At 40.9% G+C, this 18,647-nt stretch overlaps 1 protein-coding gene across 3 annotated transcripts in view; it reads left to right on the top strand.

Moving 5' to 3' along the window:
* The first annotated feature begins 472 nt into the window (after nucleotides 1-472).
* Nucleotides 473-18,647, top strand: part of LOC101169438 (cytoplasmic FMR1-interacting protein 1 homolog) — a 34,745-nt gene continuing 16,570 nt past the window's right edge. Inside the window, exons 1-14 of one of the 3 annotated variants that reach the window (XM_011474441.2) lie at nucleotides 473-657; nucleotides 10,114-10,234; nucleotides 11,604-11,693; nucleotides 13,052-13,129; nucleotides 13,252-13,353; nucleotides 13,438-13,619; nucleotides 14,612-14,708; nucleotides 14,807-14,935; nucleotides 15,020-15,124; nucleotides 15,539-15,630; nucleotides 16,321-16,438; nucleotides 16,748-16,870; nucleotides 18,101-18,226; nucleotides 18,301-18,467. In XM_011474441.2, coding sequence (XP_011472743.1) covers nucleotides 10,118-10,234; nucleotides 11,604-11,693; nucleotides 13,052-13,129; nucleotides 13,252-13,353; nucleotides 13,438-13,619; nucleotides 14,612-14,708; nucleotides 14,807-14,935; nucleotides 15,020-15,124; nucleotides 15,539-15,630; nucleotides 16,321-16,438; nucleotides 16,748-16,870; nucleotides 18,101-18,226; nucleotides 18,301-18,467 — 1,526 coding nt within the window. In that variant the 5' untranslated portion in view covers nucleotides 473-657; nucleotides 10,114-10,117. Of the gene's footprint in view, nucleotides 852-10,113; nucleotides 10,235-11,603; nucleotides 11,694-13,051; nucleotides 13,130-13,251; nucleotides 13,354-13,437; nucleotides 13,620-14,611; nucleotides 14,709-14,806; nucleotides 14,936-15,019; nucleotides 15,125-15,538; nucleotides 15,631-16,320; nucleotides 16,439-16,747; nucleotides 16,871-18,100; nucleotides 18,227-18,300; nucleotides 18,468-18,647 lie in introns of all 3 variants that reach the window. The other 2 variants (XM_011474440.3, XM_004068310.4) reach the window with 2 other exon arrangements.

The following is an 18,647-nucleotide window of genomic DNA, read 5'->3' as shown; positions in this document are numbered from 1 at the left end:
TGCAGCTAAATCGCGGTATCCCGTTATTCTTATCAAAATGTCTTTAATAGAATCATATAAACACAAAGAAAAAATAATGTTATGATATTTCATATTCTTAACTTCTCAGTGTTTTATCAGGGCCTGTTTGGATGAACAAAGAGCTGATTTCCTGGAGATGGTAATTGCTTTTAGATCAGTTAATGAGGGCAATTTCTCACGGCACACTTGACCATCTCCCACGGCACACTAGTGTGCCGCGGCACACTGGTTGAAAAACACTGATCTATAGGCTCCAGCTCATTTCAGTTCATTATGTTCACACTTAGATACACAAGTATCAAAGGATGTTGTATAAAACATATTTTTATACAATTAAATACACATGTGTATGCATTTCATTGTTGTTTTCCCATCGAATAATTTTCATATACAATACATTTTAAAAGTGAGTTTTATTTGAAATTTGGTATCGTTTTAGAATTATTTTTGGCTCCATTTGCTTTCCATACCCAGCCAGGTTACCGTACATTCCTTTGGCTGCACCTTCCATCCTGGGCGCGCGCGCTCCTGCCCTAGCGGAGGAGGCCTGAACCGCAGCTGTGAGCGCAGTTTCCTGTTGAGTTTCCCTGTTTCAGGGACAGGAACTCCCTGCTCTGCTTTGCTCCTCCGCCCATGGTAAGAACTCCGAGCAGGGAAAGAATTCTCCGGCCGACGACCGTGTAACCCCCTCTCCCGCCTCACCCGCGGCGACGGTGTTCAAAAAGCAGGGCGGTTGGGCTCGGCGGAAGGATCGGGCTTTGGGACTGTATGGCGGTGTAGTGGGCTCCGAGCGCGAGCACAGGTTTTCCCGGTGAAGCGACAAACTGCGGGTGAGTAGAAATGACTCACTTCGAAGTTGTGTGGATCTCCGACTACCTCGCCCAAGAGTAACAGAAAAGTTCTGCCACTCGATTTTCTGGGTTTATTTTTTCCTCTGCTCATATATGAAATTCCCTTTCTTACTCGGCCACCTAATTAAACCATCGAGGGGATAATTAGCTTACAGCTTGTTTCAAAGTAAAGCCGTTTTCCTGGCCCACAGGCCTGAGCTGGGAGGACTAATCTCAGGCCACGGCACGGAGCGGGGATCGGGCCAACATGTTGGAGGCAGGACTTGAACACATCAAAGCTTTTCCCGGTGTTTCGTTTTACGGTCTTAACTTTTTATGTTACGTTATTTAAAAATAAATAAAAGTAGTTGTAATTCGCCTGTCATGACGGCAACAGCAGAGTCGATTTAAACGTACTTCAATAACAATCCATGTTTGTAACAGCCAAAACGTTTGTGGTCAGGAATTTGACTTCATGTTGCCTTCACTGCCCATTTTGTAACGTAAACAACTGTTGGAAATCCAAGTATCACAATTTCAGCATATTGAGGTAGTTTTTATTTTTTTATTAATTCCAACTAAGATCAGAAACGCTGTGCTACAAGACTTTAGTTCCTTGGAATTTCTTACAATTCAAGGAATTCCGGATGGAATGACAAAAGAGGAAGACAGATAACATTTTTCCCTTCTATGTTTCAGTTTCTTCTTTTTAAGATCCCATAAAGCTAAAAACGGACAAAAGGGCTTTAGACTAACTTTTTGCACTGGTACGCCTCATTTGGTTTCTTAGGTGAGACTTTTCAACCGCATTACATTTAACAGTTAATGTTCCTGGGTCACCTTTATGTTTAAAACACTGGATAATGGACATTTGGTCTGTGCATTTATAATAGCATAAAAAATGTGTTTTTCTAACTTGTTTTTTAATGTTTCATCTCAATATGGTTCATACTAAATTATTAGCAAAAAGTTTCCCTTTTTTGTTGATTTTCTTTTTTAAAGTTCCCCTTTTCTATCTTCCTCCCATGTTCTTTGCACTGAAAATCTCATGAAGACAAACAGCAATTCATTCTTTGATCTCAGAGGATTAAGACAAATTCAGCATTTATTATATCATAAACTACATTTTCCAGATGTTCAAACTGCGTCTTAACAGCTTCATTCTCTTCTCCCTTTGTTTACAGTGTCCTCTCTTTGAGCTGTCAAAAACAGAAATATGCACAATGAAGTGGTAGTTATTTTAATAAAACCTGTCTGTCGTTCTCATCTAAACCTGGTTCCGTTTTTGTTAAAAGGTCGCACCTCAAAGTCCTGGACAGCACATGTCAACTATTTCATTGTATCATGCAGTGAACATCTATATAGTGTATAAAGTACAGCCACATAAGTTGATCCATAGGTTTGATTAGACTGCTTTGGTTCTTCTTGGCTCAAAGTTCAACTTTTTTGTTTTCCCAAACCCCGTAGGAAAGTTACACAGCGTCTGGTTTTTCTAGACACGTCTCCAAATTTGCCTGAAATTTCAAATTATGTTTGTTTAATTGCCTTGAAGTCAACGCAGACATTTTGGGCTAAACAGTATTCTAGTAGCCAATTCTGCGACTTAAAAGTGCGTCCATGATGTTCATTAGAAATACACAAACGTTGACAGACAGAATGTAAGAAAAGAATTTCGTGAATCACTTTGTATAATAAAAAAACCAAAAAACATTTTATAGCCTATAATGGTGCAAATAAAATGTATCTCCAGCTAGCAAACAAGAATTCTGTTCCCCACAAACCTGTTACTACTTCTTTAAAAAGCTGTTCAATTCTCCCTGTTACTTGTATGAATGGTACCTGTATGATCTGGTTAAATGGATCAAAGGCACCTGTCCACACCCTTAAACAATTGGACTGCAACATCTCCACCACGACCAAGACCAAAGAGCTGTCAAAGGACACTGGGGGCAAGATTGTAGACCCGAACAAAACTGGGATGAACCAATTTACAATAAGCAAACAGCTTGCTGAAAATAGATCAACTGTCGGAGCAATTGTTAGAAAATGGAAGAAATATAAGATCACTGACGTTCAACATCCGCCTGAGATGTTGGGACTTGTGGGTGACCTAACGAGACCTGGGACCACAGTAACTAAGGTTACTATAGTAACACAACATCACCATGGATTCAAATCCTGCAGTGCTCCAAAGAATTCAATCCGTTAGAGAAACTGTGGAGTGAGTTCATGTAGCCCAGCAACATCCTTAAAGCATCACAGCTCTTGAGAAGATCTGCATGGAATAATGGACCAAAATAGCAGTTACATTGTTTGGGAACCTGCTTGGAGACCTACAAGAAACCTTTGATCTTTGTCATTACATTGCAGTGCTCCAATACATGAATAAATATAAAATATAAAAAAATCCACTACAAATCAAACTTATCTTTTTAAGTGGGACAACTTGCAGAATTAGTGACGCATTTTAAATGCATCTTTGTTTTTAAAGGAAAACTGTTTTTCCAAGTGCATTTGCATTTGTCTGGTTAACAAAGTTAACATAGTGTGCCAAAAATGTGTTGTGTTGGAAATAGAAGCTGCTTTGCCGTCACTTTTTCTGTTTCATTTGCTGACATTGTCTTTGTTAAAGCTGGATGTCAATGGGACCCATAATTCAATGGGACCCATAATTCAGTGTTCCCCTTTTTCTAAAATAAGACCAAGTCTGCTGACTGCAGATGTTTAGAACGTCTCATTCCACCAAACAGAACAAGCAACTTGTGGTTCAAAATATTTAAGCTCTAGATTTCTTGTCCCCTTATTTGATTTTGTGCTTTTTGAACGTTTTACTGTTGTGTGAAGGTTATCAATTTTTGTCACTTCCAATAAAAAAGATTTACCAACTTTTATCAGATTTAATATCTAAAAATGAAAGAGATGCAGCTTCCGCTGAAACAGATTACAGTACTTTTTACACCTTAAGCTGCACTTAAAATACGTTCATTTTCTCAACAATCCACAATACGCCGTGAGTGTAAATCCTGGTTGTGTTCACTGACCTAATTTTTCTGCAGTAAACAGCGCTTAATCTCTCATGTTTTAGTTTAACTTTGGTAAACACAACATATAGGTACTGCAATCAGGAGAGACATGTACCATGTCAATATAAGTGGGTGAGCTGTTTTGTATTTTATGTTACAACTTAATAGATAAAAACTTTATTGATCTCACAAATGGGACATTAACCAGTTACCATAAGTCTTTTAAAAACAGGAGATGGATAAACACACTAAAGATGCTCTTAAAAATGTATAACTAAGTTCATTATTGTCTGGGGCCTTAGTTGTAGACAATAGCTGACAGGAAGAAAGCTTTGCGAAGGCGCTGCTTCCTGCAGCAAGGTGTTAACGTTTGACTGAAGGAGTTCCTCAGTGCACTCACAGTCTCAGTCAGAGCATGGTCCATGATGAATTCCTCTTCTAACCCGCCACATTCACTGACTGTAAGGGACATCCCAGAACAGGACCGGATCTCTTCACCGGTTCGTGGATTCTCTTCCTGTTCCTGTCGGTGCATTTGCGCCCCCCACCACCAGCTCACGCCGTAGAAGAGGGCAAATGCAACAAGCCCTTAATAAAAAAAAAAGTCTTGAAGAGTTCTGAAAACTCTAAAGGACCCCAGCCTCTCCTGCGATCACCGGTTGCTTCTCCGGTCTGACCCAGAAGTGGTGGAAAATGGTCAAAAAGGGAGCAGCAGGCACGCCAATGCACTCACTGTGTTAAAAAATAAGGCCACGTCTTTCAAAAACAGGTTAATATTAAGAGAAAAACATAAATACCTAAACAAGCAAGCTAACACGGAGCTGTGGTAACTGGTAGCCTATTGTGGCATCAGTTGGAAAAAAAACAAAAGCATATAATTGTGGATACAAGGCAAACATGAAGAACAACAGTTTACCAGAAAATAATTCAAATTAACTCCTCTGACCAATCGCCTGCCTTTTTACCTGTCATTGCATCCTGGGTAGTGTAGTCACAACTGCTTATCTAATTCTTTTGTTTTACTCAATGCCCCTTATAAAGCATGTGCGTCTGATCGTCTAAAAAATGCAATGGGTTCAAATGAACATTATTTTCTGCTAATAGTGGCTGCTCTTTTACAACAGAATTCCTTTTCAGACCGAATCAGGTCCACCTAAAACCAAAAGGCCTTGCTTGGCTTTCAGCTGAACCGAGTGCAGTTTAGCCACAGCAGGAATGCAGATGACTCAGCAGGGCAACGAAGGAGAGATAAGAATTATCAATAGAAGTTAGTCCGTAGGTATCTTCTCCTGGCATAGTTCTATATTGTCAGTCTTTTCCTAGGGTCGAACTGACCCTAAAGGAGCAGCTGCAGTCGATTTCTATTCAGTGAAGAATAACTGAAATTAGGGCTGCACGATAAGAGGGGAAAACTCGCGATATTAGTGATCAATATTGTGATGACGGTATAACTTGCAATATAACAACAAATGGAAAAACAACCAAAAAAATCAATTCCATTTCACTGTATCAGTTTAAAATTATACTCCAAATGACCCTAGTCTAGGAGGCGAACATCTAACATAGAAGAGCTCTATCCCATTAGTCAACAACGTCAAGGGGTCCATCTGATTGTTTTATTAGATTTGTTTTAGCGCATTTCATTGAACCATTTATCGCTATTTTCGCCGTCTTTTGCCATATGCATATTGCACTGCTTAATCTTGCGATAACGATACATTTGCGATTTATTGTGCAGACCAAACTGAAGGGAAATCATTTTTGTGTTAATTTCTCCACTAACACAAAAAAATCTTTAGGAGCTTTATTCAGTTTGATTAAGTCATAAACTTTGTCTTTTACACACGACTGCATTTTTTTTTAATGAGAAACTTAGCTTTTCATGCCTTTTTGAGTCTCTTATCCTGCTGCTGCAGACGTTCTTTAAAATGGACAGAAAGTTCTGCTTGTTCATGTTTGGCCTGAGGCTTGGAGATTCTGGTCTCTAAAAATGGGATCCGGTCTCTTCCTGCTTGACGCTCGGCATCAAAGGGTGGGTGTGGGGGGAGGGTTAAACCACAGCGGGGCCGGGACGTCAGCTCTCCGCCTCCTCGCGGGATGGGCAAGTGTGGAGAATACATTTCCCAGACTCAGGTGGTGAGACGGGCTTTACCGTGAAGGGTTGTTGAACAGAATCTGTCGTGCAAGTTCACCTTTAAAACGGGCAAAACATTGCAGAAATAAATGATCTGTATCATGGTGGTTAGTAGATGCGGTTTAGCTGAAACCATTGAAACAATTTCACAACAGTTTCACATCATTTCCCCAAATGTGTGCTGTGTGACTTCATGGAGTAAAGCGAGCCCAAACTTATCAAGTGACCTGCCTCATCACCGTCAGTCGGCTGTGTTTGGAGCACCTTGGTTACGTACTTTAGGCTGGACTAAGCTGCTTAGTGTGTAATTAGGCGCAGCCCTGCAGACTAGTGGAGTATTTCTTCACCAGTGGGTGTAGCAGTCTAAATGAACTCTGCAGGAGCCACGGCTTCCTTCATTTGTTCCTCGCCTGTGCCTTACATGTGGAGACCTCGAACGGGAACTGATCAGCAAAGAAAAAGCCACCACGGTTCCTCTTTTTGCCTCATGTAATAAGTACGACTTCCCTCCACGGCTTAAAAAGACACCAGACACTTCTGTTTCGTGCTGTTTCTCCATATAGGGAAGCATAAGCAAGTGTTTCCTAAAATGTTCTTTTCTTTCATTCACTGACATCCGCACGAGTTCAGTTTCTCTTTAATTGGCTTTTGTTCAGCTGGATTTTTGCTGACTGAGCTGTAAGCATGGGTGCTGCCTCCTTCACCGTCTCCTGCACTCAAGAGAACTGCAACCGAACCCAATCACTGCCTTTACAGACAAAAACCCTCGTCTTATCTAAGTTCTTTGGGAGAACGAAGGTTTACAGCTGTCACATTCATTTAGAAGCTTGGCAGATTCACATCTTGTAATTTACATTTTTTTCTTTGTTTTAACAGTTTAATGAATCAGAAGTCCTTCAGCTGCAGAAACATCACTGTGCCCTTTTACAGGGCTGCTAGAAAAAACTCGCACCTCAGACACATTTTAATTTGACCCTTTTTTTCAACCAGCAAGTTTCTTTTTGACTGGAAATGACAAAGAAATGATGAACAAAAGGTACTACTTTAAAGAAAAAAAACATTGTCAGATTTTGACGGAAAGGAGTTATTTTGAGCAGCACTGTCATCAAGTTACCTGCACAGTGTTTCCTTGCTGTAACGTGGTTTACCTTTTTTTGTAGTGCATTATGTGTTCTACTTCCTGATTGGCTGTTGACCCTGTCAATCTCCCCTATGCCATGTCACCTGTTCAGAATGCATTCTGTTTGGCTCGTTTAAAAAAAATGTCATTCTAAAATACTGGACTTATTTCTATGCAAAGGTTTGAACTTTGAGAGTTTAAACAAGAGAGACAAGTGTAAAAATGTTCAATTCATTTTGCATATCTCAGTTTTAAGAGAAGAAAATGATCAGAAGGTAGAAAGACAAATTGGAGGGAAAAGCTTGACTAAAAACTGCTTAATGATGTCAATAAAATAAAAAGTTATCACTCTGGACTTATGAGGCGATGACCTTTGGTTGAGTCCAAAGTCTGGACCTCGACATCTGTAACGTTTATATGATTGTGTCACAGGTTATGTTTGGCACAGGGACTGTGATTTTCAAACAGACTCCCAAAAAGGACAACGTTATGAAAACGGTTATGAAATCAGGATGCTAAACATCTACTGTGAAACATTTGATCATTCTGGATGCTATATCCGCTAAAAGTTTTTAAAAAAAAAGAGAGAAAAAAAGGCCCTGCTGGTAGAAGCGTGTGTCGTGGCGGTCATGTGCATTTTAGGTCTGTTAGCAGCAAGGGATTGTGGGACGCGTTTCCTGATCTAATTAGGGCTCAACATGAGCGTTTCTGTTTGCCCACGTTTCTTTTGATATGGCAGTTTTGTTGTTCCACCTTCGTTTATTCTTCCTGTTATGTTGTTTCTTTATGTTGCACCATCAGTGTGGGAGGGGGAGAGGTTGATGAACCCTGTGCAATGTTCAATGTTGTGTGTGTTCAAAGTAAATGGACTTGTTATGCTGGAAAGGAGACCTCGTTATCAGCTTCTCTTTCTGCCTCCTCCTCTCTGAGACTGTTCGGAGTTGTGCGGTGTATGGGACACGGACAGTTCTCCAGGGCGACCAGTTGACTGACAGCTCAACTTATTGACAGCTTAGCTCCCGTATTTCCCGCTACAAGTGACGTACTTGCTGAGCGTTACAATATTTATTCTACACATTCTTACAGCATTGGAAAACGTTAAGAATGCTTGTGTCTTGCTTTTCCTCCTATAGAAACCATATTAAAACAAAAAATATATTTCTCTCCCCCACATTTTCAAACATTTTTGAAAATGCTTCAGGGAGCCACTAGGGCAGCGCTAAAGAGCCGCATGCAGCTCCTGAGCTGCGGGTTGCCGACTCCCGGTCTAGTGAGTCTAGATGACCCAACTCCCAATGTTAAAGTGCCTAGGATAGCACAAGGGTTTCACAGGAAAGCAAAATATTTTTCCCAAAGAAGCTTTGCTAGTTTGTCATTACCTTCAGTGGTGGTGTCATGGCAGACTGCTTGAGATGTTTGCTTTTTAAAAAAATGATTTTTAGGTTAAAAAAATCCCAGCTATGAAAAGCCCAAAGAACTGCTGTGGTGCTCAAAGCAATAGGGAGTGTGTTTTTCTCCCTCTTGCATTGAGCGTTGTGCCATGCCATCGTTGATCACCCCCCCATGACCCCTACCCTGTGCTCACGCAGACCGCAGAGGTTCCGTTTTGGCGAGTTGGTGGCTGTGGATGGTTGGACTCTCTGGCAGCTCTGGCTATAGGAGGTTGTTTCGTGTTGACGGTCACACCTGTTAAAGGCTAAAGCAAAGCTTAGCAAACCACACAGTTTTTTTTTGAGTGTGAAATTGTGAGGTAATCAGCAGCTGTTAAAATGGCTTTGACACAGGCAGTCCCTTTTTCTAATAGAATGTGGTTTGTGGTGCTTTTTGTTTTTGAAAGAGACTGTGATTCTTGGGAGTTATGAACTGATTTCATCAGGTAGATGGTTATCTGAGGACAAAAACACACGGCGGCCACAGAGGCGTCACTCACAGCTTTAAATGGATCAAGACGCTTTGAATAATGGTGAGCAAATGCTGGGCAGCTGAGGTTTTCTACAGCTGCTCTCAGGTCATGTTGGAGCACAGACGGAGGCTCTTTGGACAGGAAACTCCAGACCGTCTGACGCCTTTCTGCACAAAAGGGGAACTTGGAAGCACAAAAAGAAAAATCCTTAGGAGGAACATTTACGATAAAAAGACGTCTTTAGCAGCTTTACTAGCTTCCTGTAAGTAAATGAGTTTTAGCTTTGACTGACTGGAAGCTCAAAGCAGTCATGAGGTGGACGGTGGTATTTTCTGAGAGTGACAACTTCAAAATCATGTTTGTCTAAATTGACGCTAAAACCAGTGTTATGCAGAACTTAAAGTTATAAAACTTTAGAAAAAATTTAATCAAATGGATGGATTAAAATAAATTGAACTGGATTCTCATTGATATTCTGAAGTGGGCATAAAAAACAAATTGTAGACCATAAACTGCCAGATGTGTGCAGAATAATGACGCAGGGACATTTTACCTGCTGATTCATGCGAAATTGTTGCATTCTGCACAAACCAGCAGGGAAAATGGCAGTGGGCAGGAGGGTTGCTGGGGATTTTTAACCAGCATCTGCCTGAATTTCTGGAAAATCTGGTATGCTGCAGCCAAGATAAGGAGGTTTTATTATTGCAGGAGGGGCACTGGTGTCTGAAAAAACCTCAGCGCACAACAAAATACCTTCTTTTTTATTTTTAATGACACAATGCAGGGTTAAATGTGATGAAAAAGTCAGAATACAATCCAAATGCTATTCTACTTACTGAACTGTACTGAACGATTATATTTTATTTATTATTTTCTGTCAAAAAGCATGAAAAAACTCTTTATTTGTACACCTTTGCCCTTCACTTTTCACTGCAATAAAACAATTCCAAATTCCATTCAAATGAATTGTGTTGATTTTATTTATTTATTTATTTTTGCAGAAACCAGTAATATTTTTACTAAGCAAACAGCATCTGCAGCTTGGAAGTTTGATCACAACGTTTTCTACTTAACTTTTTCAGCAGCATGGCGTCTACTGTGACGTTAGAAGATGCTCTCTCCAATGTGGACCTCCTGGAGGAGCTGCCTCTCCCGGACCAGCAGCCGTGCATCGAGCCCCTGCCCTCCTCGGTGGTCTATCAGGTCAGAGTGGATGCTGTTTCTCCATGTCTGCGGGCATCAGGTCAAAAAGAGCCTCTGCTTCTGCAGAAGGTTTTCCTCGACACCGTACCATGAGTTGTTGTGAAGAGTACGAGGTGTCTGGTAGGAGTGAAAATCAGTACACCTGTGGATAGAGCTGCAGACGCGAAGGCTGAATCCAAATTCATCCCTTCCCCTGCGGTTGCTCCCTACCCCGGTTATCTACATTAGCCAGCGCTCGGAAAATACATAACATCGGTTTTATAACTTTAAAAAGGCATTCAAAAACAAAAAGTCATTGCTTGTATATTCAGACTGGAAACATTATTTGGTCCGGACCAAATCTGCTTAATTTTGGCTGGATCAAGTCCTGAATCTTGCGTTTGTCTGTATTCAGACTGGCGTCTACCAGAGACTACCAGAGACCAATGACCAATGACTCTTCAGTCATTGGTCAGAAATTATGAGGGCAGGGTAAAGTAACGAAAGAGAGGATAATGGAAGTCCTTCACTTTGCAATCCTTGTTTGGATGGTTCACTTATTCAAACTTTATACTTTGCTCAACATTTTGACTTGCTAATTTGGTACGATGGAGGCACGCTGCATGGCAGCTACTATAAGGCGTCAGCTATGAATTAGAATTAGAATTAGATGGTCGGGAAAGCAGTGCGAGAAGCAATGTGTATCACGTTAAAAGCGGCTTTAATCAGCCTGGACTCATCCGACCACATTTTAACGAGTTGCTGTGTCTCGTTGTTTCCTCATGGTTCTCAGGGCTCTCTGTTTGCATCATAATGTCCGGCTACGATGGCGGTTTGGTTCTGTTGCTCTGCTCCGAGGACAGATTGTATTCAGACTGAGGAAACTCAGAGCAAACTGAAGCTCAGTCCGATTGGAAATGAATCGAGACCACCTCGAAAGATCAGAATCAGAATTCTTTATTGTCATTGTACATGGGGATACAATGACATGTGGGTCTGATAGCAATTCCTGGTCGTTCAGTACAGTTCCTGGTCCTGGACCAGGGTTCGCTTAGGTGTATGCAGGCCAACAATTTGTTCCGGATTATTGGGGGAAAGAACTCCAGATGTGTCCAGTCTAAACACACCAGTAAACTTCTGTGCTTCAGAGCACACCCAGGTAAAATAATCCATTTCTCTTCCATGTCAGAAGCTAGATGCGGATCACCCTACCATCAAAGGGATACCCAGCCTTAAGTCACTACAGCTACCCCTTAAAACAACATGTTTGGACCCCACTACAGCTCCAAATGCCCCTACAATTGGGGCAATAGGGAGGAGCTAGAGAATGAATTCAGATTGGGCTTTATGTGCACATTTGCAAAAGTGAAATAATTTTGTTTTTCTGCAGCCCAACTTCAACACCAACTTTGAGGACCGAAATGCATTCGTCACCGGCATCGCCAGATACATCGAGCAGGCTACGGTCCACTCCAGCATGGTATTTACCAGAACTTCTATTCCTTTGCTCCTTTTAGAACCTGTTAAGGAAACAAAACATTTAGGTCAGACGATGAATGGAGGAAGAACTTGGCTCAAGCACAAAGAGATATATCAGAGCATCTCTGGCTAGGAAAAGCACGAATTTGTGCCTTTAATTAGTGAGCGATAATTGGTTTGGAGAGCAGAGCTGTCTTTTGCTTTCACTTGCTAAAGAAAAAGGGCTTTCAGAAGAAGCTGTGGAGCATAAATGTTTTCCAGTTTCAACGGTCATCAGTATGTTCATGCTGCAAAACTCTTCTGGTTCCTTTCTAAATGTTTATACCTGAGAAATCTTCAGCTGGTTTAACTGCTCTGGTCTCTGAACCTTTAGCTCCTCCAGGAGATTCCTGTTTTGAAATATTGATCTGTTTATGCTCCATAAAAGCTCCTTCAGACCAAAGAGCTCCATCAAGCTTTTATCAATTAATCAAACTTATCCAGAAAGATCAGTAAAACAGTCGAGCAGATCTTGGTTTCCATGTCTTTTACCAAGTTAGTTGTCATTTTAAGTAAAATTTACTTTATGTAAATGAATAAAAAATCTGTGCAACATTTAATTTGAATCCTTTTTTAGTTTTGGAACTTGTTTTATGCCTCTTAATTGCTAATTTTGTTCTTTTTTTATTTGTAATTATGAATTTATTTTTACAATGATGTAAACCTGAACTCCAGGGAATTCAGCATTTCTCTAAACAAGTTTCTTTTTTTTATTTGTAGGACTGATTACAATTTTTCTCTCAACAGTTTAGTTTTCGGATGATTAAGGCTTGATCATCAAACCTGAAAGTCCCACTTAGCTCATCTTTTGATCGATGTTAAAATTGTTCTCAGGGGTCTTTATATTATGATTATGCCTTTTACAAAAATCTGTCTGGTTTTTTCTAGGACAATTTGAATTAAAAAAAATACAAATTTAAGCTTAATTTTCTTTATGTCCTCCATCATTGGAAAACGCTACAAAAAATGTTAAAAACCCAAAAATCACAATTCTTCTTGGAATGGGTCTTTCAATTCACAACAGGATCTGTTTTGATGGCCTTGTAACCTTGGCTGTGACCCACTCCAACGAAAGTTGTGTTTTTAGGATCTCCTTGTGGTATTTTTTTCTCACGGTGGAGGACAAAGAAAAGAAAATTAAAAAGGCATTTCGGAGTATTTCTGTGTTTAAATTGCTGTGAATCAGGTGCAGATAAAACTGGTGTTGTCACTCATTTCCCTAAGTGTAAAAGCACACTTTGTTGGTCATATTTGTCTCAGTACTTTCAGAGGAAGTGAGTTTGTTTTGCTGAGTCATGGGAATGGTTTTGTTTGCATCAGAACGACATGCTGGAGGAGGGGCAGGAGTACGCCGTCATGCTCTACACCTGGAGGAGCTGCTCTCGTGCAATCCCACAGGTGAGGACTTCTGTTTTTAAACATTTATTTCTTCAAATGCTCCCAATATTTGAAAAAAAAATCGAAATCATTTTTTACCCTAATGCAGAAAATTCTAATCAACTTCTACATTTTCTTCGCAGGTGAAGTGCAATGAGCAGCCAAACAGAGTGGAGATCTATGAGAAGACTGTGGAGGTCCTGGAGCCCGAGGTCACCAAGCTGATGAACTTCATGTACTTCCAGGTACTGTTCGAGTTTTAACAGCACAGAGGAGAGCCGATCTCGTGCTGCAGACGTTCAATGCCTGCACCGTCTGGTATGATTCAGCGCACGGCGATCGATCGTTTCTGCGGGGAGGTCCGCCGCCTGTGTCACGCCGAGCGCAGGAAGGACTTTGTTTCTGAGGCCTACCTGCTGACGCTGGGACGATTCATCAACATGTTCGCTGTGCTGGACGAGCTGAAGAACATGAAGTGCAGCGTCAAGAACGATCACTCTGCCTACAAAAGGTACGCAGGGCCTCTAAGTCTCACTCCGATGAGAGTTTTTATCCGTGTTCAAAGCTTTCTCAGTGGTCTTTTAATTATGATGATGTCGTCTTTAGGCAAAATAAAAAAAACTTTTGTTTTCTAGGACATAGTTTCTGCAGAGCAACAGTAGTTTATTAGACATTCACCTCTAAATTGTGGGCAAGACTGTTAGTGTGGAGTAAGCCAGCCTCCAATTCCCATCATCCATCTGCTTTCACCTAACTTAAACCTAACATTACCAACAAACATTGCGATCAATGTTTGAGCTACGCAGACGTACAGTTTTGATCCAGATTCCAGCTCAGGTGAGGAAAACGGAGACGTAAAAGGATCTAGTCATCCACAAGTGGATGCATCAGAATGGAGCGGAGCACGCAGCTTGTGACCTGCCGACTGTCACATGTACGAGCTTTTCCCAACGGCACTTTTTTCTGTCCGCTCCTGGTTCACAATTTGAATAAAGAATTGGTCAGAAGCGCAATTTTAATCTTAATTTTCTTTATAAATGTCCTCCATAATGAGAAAATCACTACAAGAACATGTTAAAAATACAAAAAACACCATTTATTTTTTGGAGTGGGTCTTCAAATGCATATTTATCTATAGACAGTAGAGGGCAGCATCATTCATCACCTCTGCTTGAACTTCAGTGCAGCTCTGGATGGTTCGACACAAAAACTTAGAAAACGAAAACATGAGCAAACAGCTCTTTTTTTGTTCCACTCTTCACATCTGAATTTGTGTTTTTAGTTCTGGCTTTGAGTTTTGTGCTGCGGCATGTGGTCCTGCTGCTTGTGCATGCTTGAGCATGTAAACTGCATTCCTCCGTGAAAAAATGTATTTCTTTGCCTTTTCTAAGAAGGTTTGCTGTGGAAAAGTCCCTCCCTCTGCAGAATGACAGCCCAGATCATCTGAGATGAAGTGTTTCAATAAATTCATGTGGAGATTCTGTCGTTTTTGTCTCTTTAAAGAGCCGCTCAGTTCCTCAGAAAGATGGCGGAGCCAGCATCCATTCAGGAGTCTCAGAACCTGTCCATGTTCCTGGCGAACCACAACAAAATCACTCAGGTTGGTCTGAGCTGCGGCTCAATCACATTTCTTGGCTGCACATGTGGATCAGTTCCCACTGCAGTTCAGTCCCTTTGAGACTCTGTGCTGTTTTCCAGTCGTTGCAGCAGCAGCTGGAAGTGATTCACGGCTATGAAGAGCTGCTGGCGGACATCGTGAACCTTTGTGCCGATTACTACGAGAACAAGCTTTACCTGACGCCCAGCGAGAAGCACATGCTGCTCAAAGTGAGTGCGCCTGCCCCCTAAAAGCACACAGCCGCAGCATCGCAGGTGGTTGTGGACGCCTCTCACACACCGTCTCTTCTCCAGGTGATGGGGTTTGGATTGTACCTCATGGATGGAAACAGCAGCAACATCTACAAGCTGGATGCCAAGAAGAGAATTAACCTCACAAAGATTGATAAGTTTTTTAAGGTGCAGTACCCTTCATGAAAGAGTTGATTTAAACTCCTTTATTGACTTAAAATCTTTTTATTTTATTTTTTGGTTGCTGTTGTGACATGAAACAAAAGGCAGCATAAAAGGAAAGAGGCTTTAGGTTCATTCAAAGCTGAACGTGTTAAATTTAATTTAGTACTTACCCATTTGGAATGAGGATCGTACTGTGTTTATTGAAGAAAAAAAGCAAATATTTAATCTGTTGGCTATTCAATATTAAAAAGGTGTCGGACAAATACAAATAATTTCTGAAATCTCAAGGGCAAACATGGAAAAAAAACATTGTTTTGAATTTTCCATTGAAAAAACTCAGATGTGCCTCATTTGTATAATTTATTTTTGTATTCGTATTTTAATAATGGTATTTTTTGGTGCCTTTGCGGTTCACAGCAACTCCAGGTGGTCCCGCTGTTTGGTGACATGCAGATTGAGCTGTCCCGATACATCAAGACCAGTGCTCACTTTGAGGAGAACAAATCCAGGTGAGGCGAGGTCAGCCCCCTCCTGTGAGGGGGGAGTCTCCTTTACTTTAGATGAGCCTTAAGGGCTATTAATCCGTCACATTTGGTTGAATGCTATAAAGCAATAAACCCATTGATTTCCTGTTTCTCTTTCTTTATTCTAGTATCTTCCGCCATTTTTTGCCGCTTAACTCCTTCTACAATTTTTCAGCTATTTTAACCATTCAACTATTAAAATGTTCAGCTCTTTCAGTTTTTTTCCAGCTATGACTTATGGTCCTTCAAATCCTTGAACTTTTCAAGATATTCCAGGATTTTTGCCTCCATTGAAATACATGAGAATCCTTGAATACCTTTCCTTCTTTCAATCATTGTAACTTCAACATACTTTTAGCTAGAGACACCATTCAAGCTACATATTATTCACAAGACTTTAAACTGATTCCAATACTTTTAGATTTTTAAAATATGTTTTAGTTTATGAAATATAAACCTTTAGACTTTGTGGTAAGTTTAACTTTATAATGGGTTTCAATGGAGAGGCTTCCGGCATTTTCTTCCGGAAATGAAGCACCTTCTAGTTATATTTGATATTCTATCTATGATATTCTATTAATTTAGATTATTCTGGTGCTGCTGGTTTTCTTGTCCGTTTTTGCCTGCATTAGACCTTCACAGTAACACATGTTGTGTCATCCTCCCTCATCTCAGGTGGACCTGCACCTCCGTGTCCAGCAGCCCTCAGTACAACATCTGTGAGCAGATGATTCAGATCAGGGATGATCACATGCGCTTCATCTCTGAGCTTGCACGCTACAGCAACAGTGAGGTCAGTGTGCTAACGCTTCAAGTTTGCATCCTTAAAAGAGAAGATGCAAAAAGAAGCACTTAAACACCGCCCATGCAGCTGATTATACGAGGAGGCTTTAAGGCCTCTCGTCTGAGAAGGTGAAGCGTCCAGCTGTGATGTAAGGGACTTTCCTGCAGATGCGTTGCCTCTGGAGGATTTCTAGAGGTCAACATTCCCCACGGTTGGGTGGAAATGTAACGTGTGCATCAGAACTGGAGCGAGTGCAGAAGTCCATTTGTAGCCCTGCGGACAGTTTAAGAGTTGTGCTTGTTGTGGTTCTTTCTGTAGGTGGTGACTGGATCAGGCCGGCAGGAGGCCCAAAAGACGGATACGGAGTACAGGAAGCTGTTTGACCTGGCCCTGCAGGGCATGCAGCTGCTCTCCCAGTGGAGCGCTCACGTCATGGAAGTGGTAAGAAAAAGGCTTTCTGCCCTCCAGAGGAGGATAGGAACAAGCTACAGTTACTCAGTTACATTTTAGGTAACTCTTTGAACAAACCCTACTCCTTAGGGGAGCTTACTGCACTGTACTTTTCACTTTAGTAGCTCAATGGTGATAAACCAATACTTTTACTCACTGTAGTCACTGTATCCTCCAGTTTTCTTCAAAGCACTCAGAGCATTTATTCTTAGGACCCACACTAACAGTATGAAAGGGGGACTGTCAACATTAGATAGTATGAACATTTCTAACCCTGAAACGGTGTTTTACAGCTGGAATTAAGGAAGTACTGGATGTAATGTATTTGAAGGAAAACAAAGGCTTTAAATGTTGGTCTCCACCCAACTCACCTGAAATCATCAGCTTATTAGACTCTCACAAAAACACATTTATTTGACTCATTACTGGAAATAGACCACAAACTGTGGGATGTTCCTAAGTTGGTAGTTGGTATCTGAAAATAATAATAAAATGTACACATTAAAATATATAATGTACCAGATTCTATGGGTTTTAAAAACAAATCAAACATGTTCAAACCTATTCAGCATTTGGTCGTCTTTTTACCAGTTATTTTTTCCCTCTGGTAATCATTTAGATGACTGCTTTTTACTTAATAATATTCTAAATTCAAGCTACTCCTACTTTGGTCATCCTAGGAGAAAGTTAATAGAGTTTTGGAGGTTCAAATAATTTTTTTTTTTAATGCAGCGGTACACTCCATTACCACAAGAGGGGTTCAGTTGTGGAACGGATGTAGTGAAAATATGAAAAATTGTCACACATTAAAAAGATTTAGAGCTACAATAAGGAGGATTTAATTAACACATTGGGCCAAGGAGCTGAATGTTTATAATTTTTCTGTATTTTTTTCTTTCTCTTTGGGAGCTTTTGATCATGGATCATTGTGTACAGTGTATTTGTTCTTGTGGTTTTGGTGATCGTGCTGTTCGGTTACATTTTGAGTTAAAAAAAACTAAATGAAAAGGGTTTTGACTGGATAAGTACTTCCACTCCATCCAAAGCCTTTTTTGAACTTTATATGCTGTTGATCAACATTATACTTTTCTTAGTCTTTCTAGTTTTAAAAGATAAATAAAAAATAAAGTTGAAAACAATTTGTGGACAGTCCGTGTGCCTCTGCTGCTCACATCAGTTAAGGTAAAGGTGTTTTTAGCACTTCTGTAACTCCTCCCACAGTACTCCTGGAAGCTGGTTCATCCAACAGACAGATACTCCAACAAGGAGTTCCCCGACAGCGCAGAGGAGTACGAGAGGGCCACCCGCTACAACTACACGAGCGAGGAGAAGTTTGCCTTGGTGGAGGTCCGTCCCATGACAAAGGATCCACCCCTGTAAAGGGATGGACTGTCCTTTATGAGGTGCTCTGCTTTCAACAGGTGATGGCCATGATCAAAGGCCTGCAGGTGCTGATGGGACGCATGGAGAGCGTGTTCAACCACGCCATCCGTCACACCATCTATACGGCGCTGCAGGACTTTGCTCAAATTACCCTGCGGGATCCGCTGAGGCAGGCCATTAAGAAGAAGAAGAACGTCATCCAGAGGTACACGTCCCTTTGAAATGTCGTCATTTTGAATGCATCGTACCATTTTAATGCTTAGTTGTAGCTCTTTATGCTTTTAAAGAGGGTTCATGAAAAACCTGGAAATGTTTGCGAAATAAAAAAAATTCAATGTCTAGGACCTTGAGAAGTTTGTGAAAAATGAAAGTTTTGCAAAAGTCA

Source organism: Oryzias latipes, chromosome 4 (assembly GCF_002234675.1).
Source record: "Oryzias latipes chromosome 4, ASM223467v1".
NCBI classification, from domain to species: Eukaryota; Metazoa; Chordata; class Actinopteri; order Beloniformes; family Adrianichthyidae; genus Oryzias; species Oryzias latipes.
This window is presented reverse-complemented; position numbering and strand designations above follow the sequence as displayed.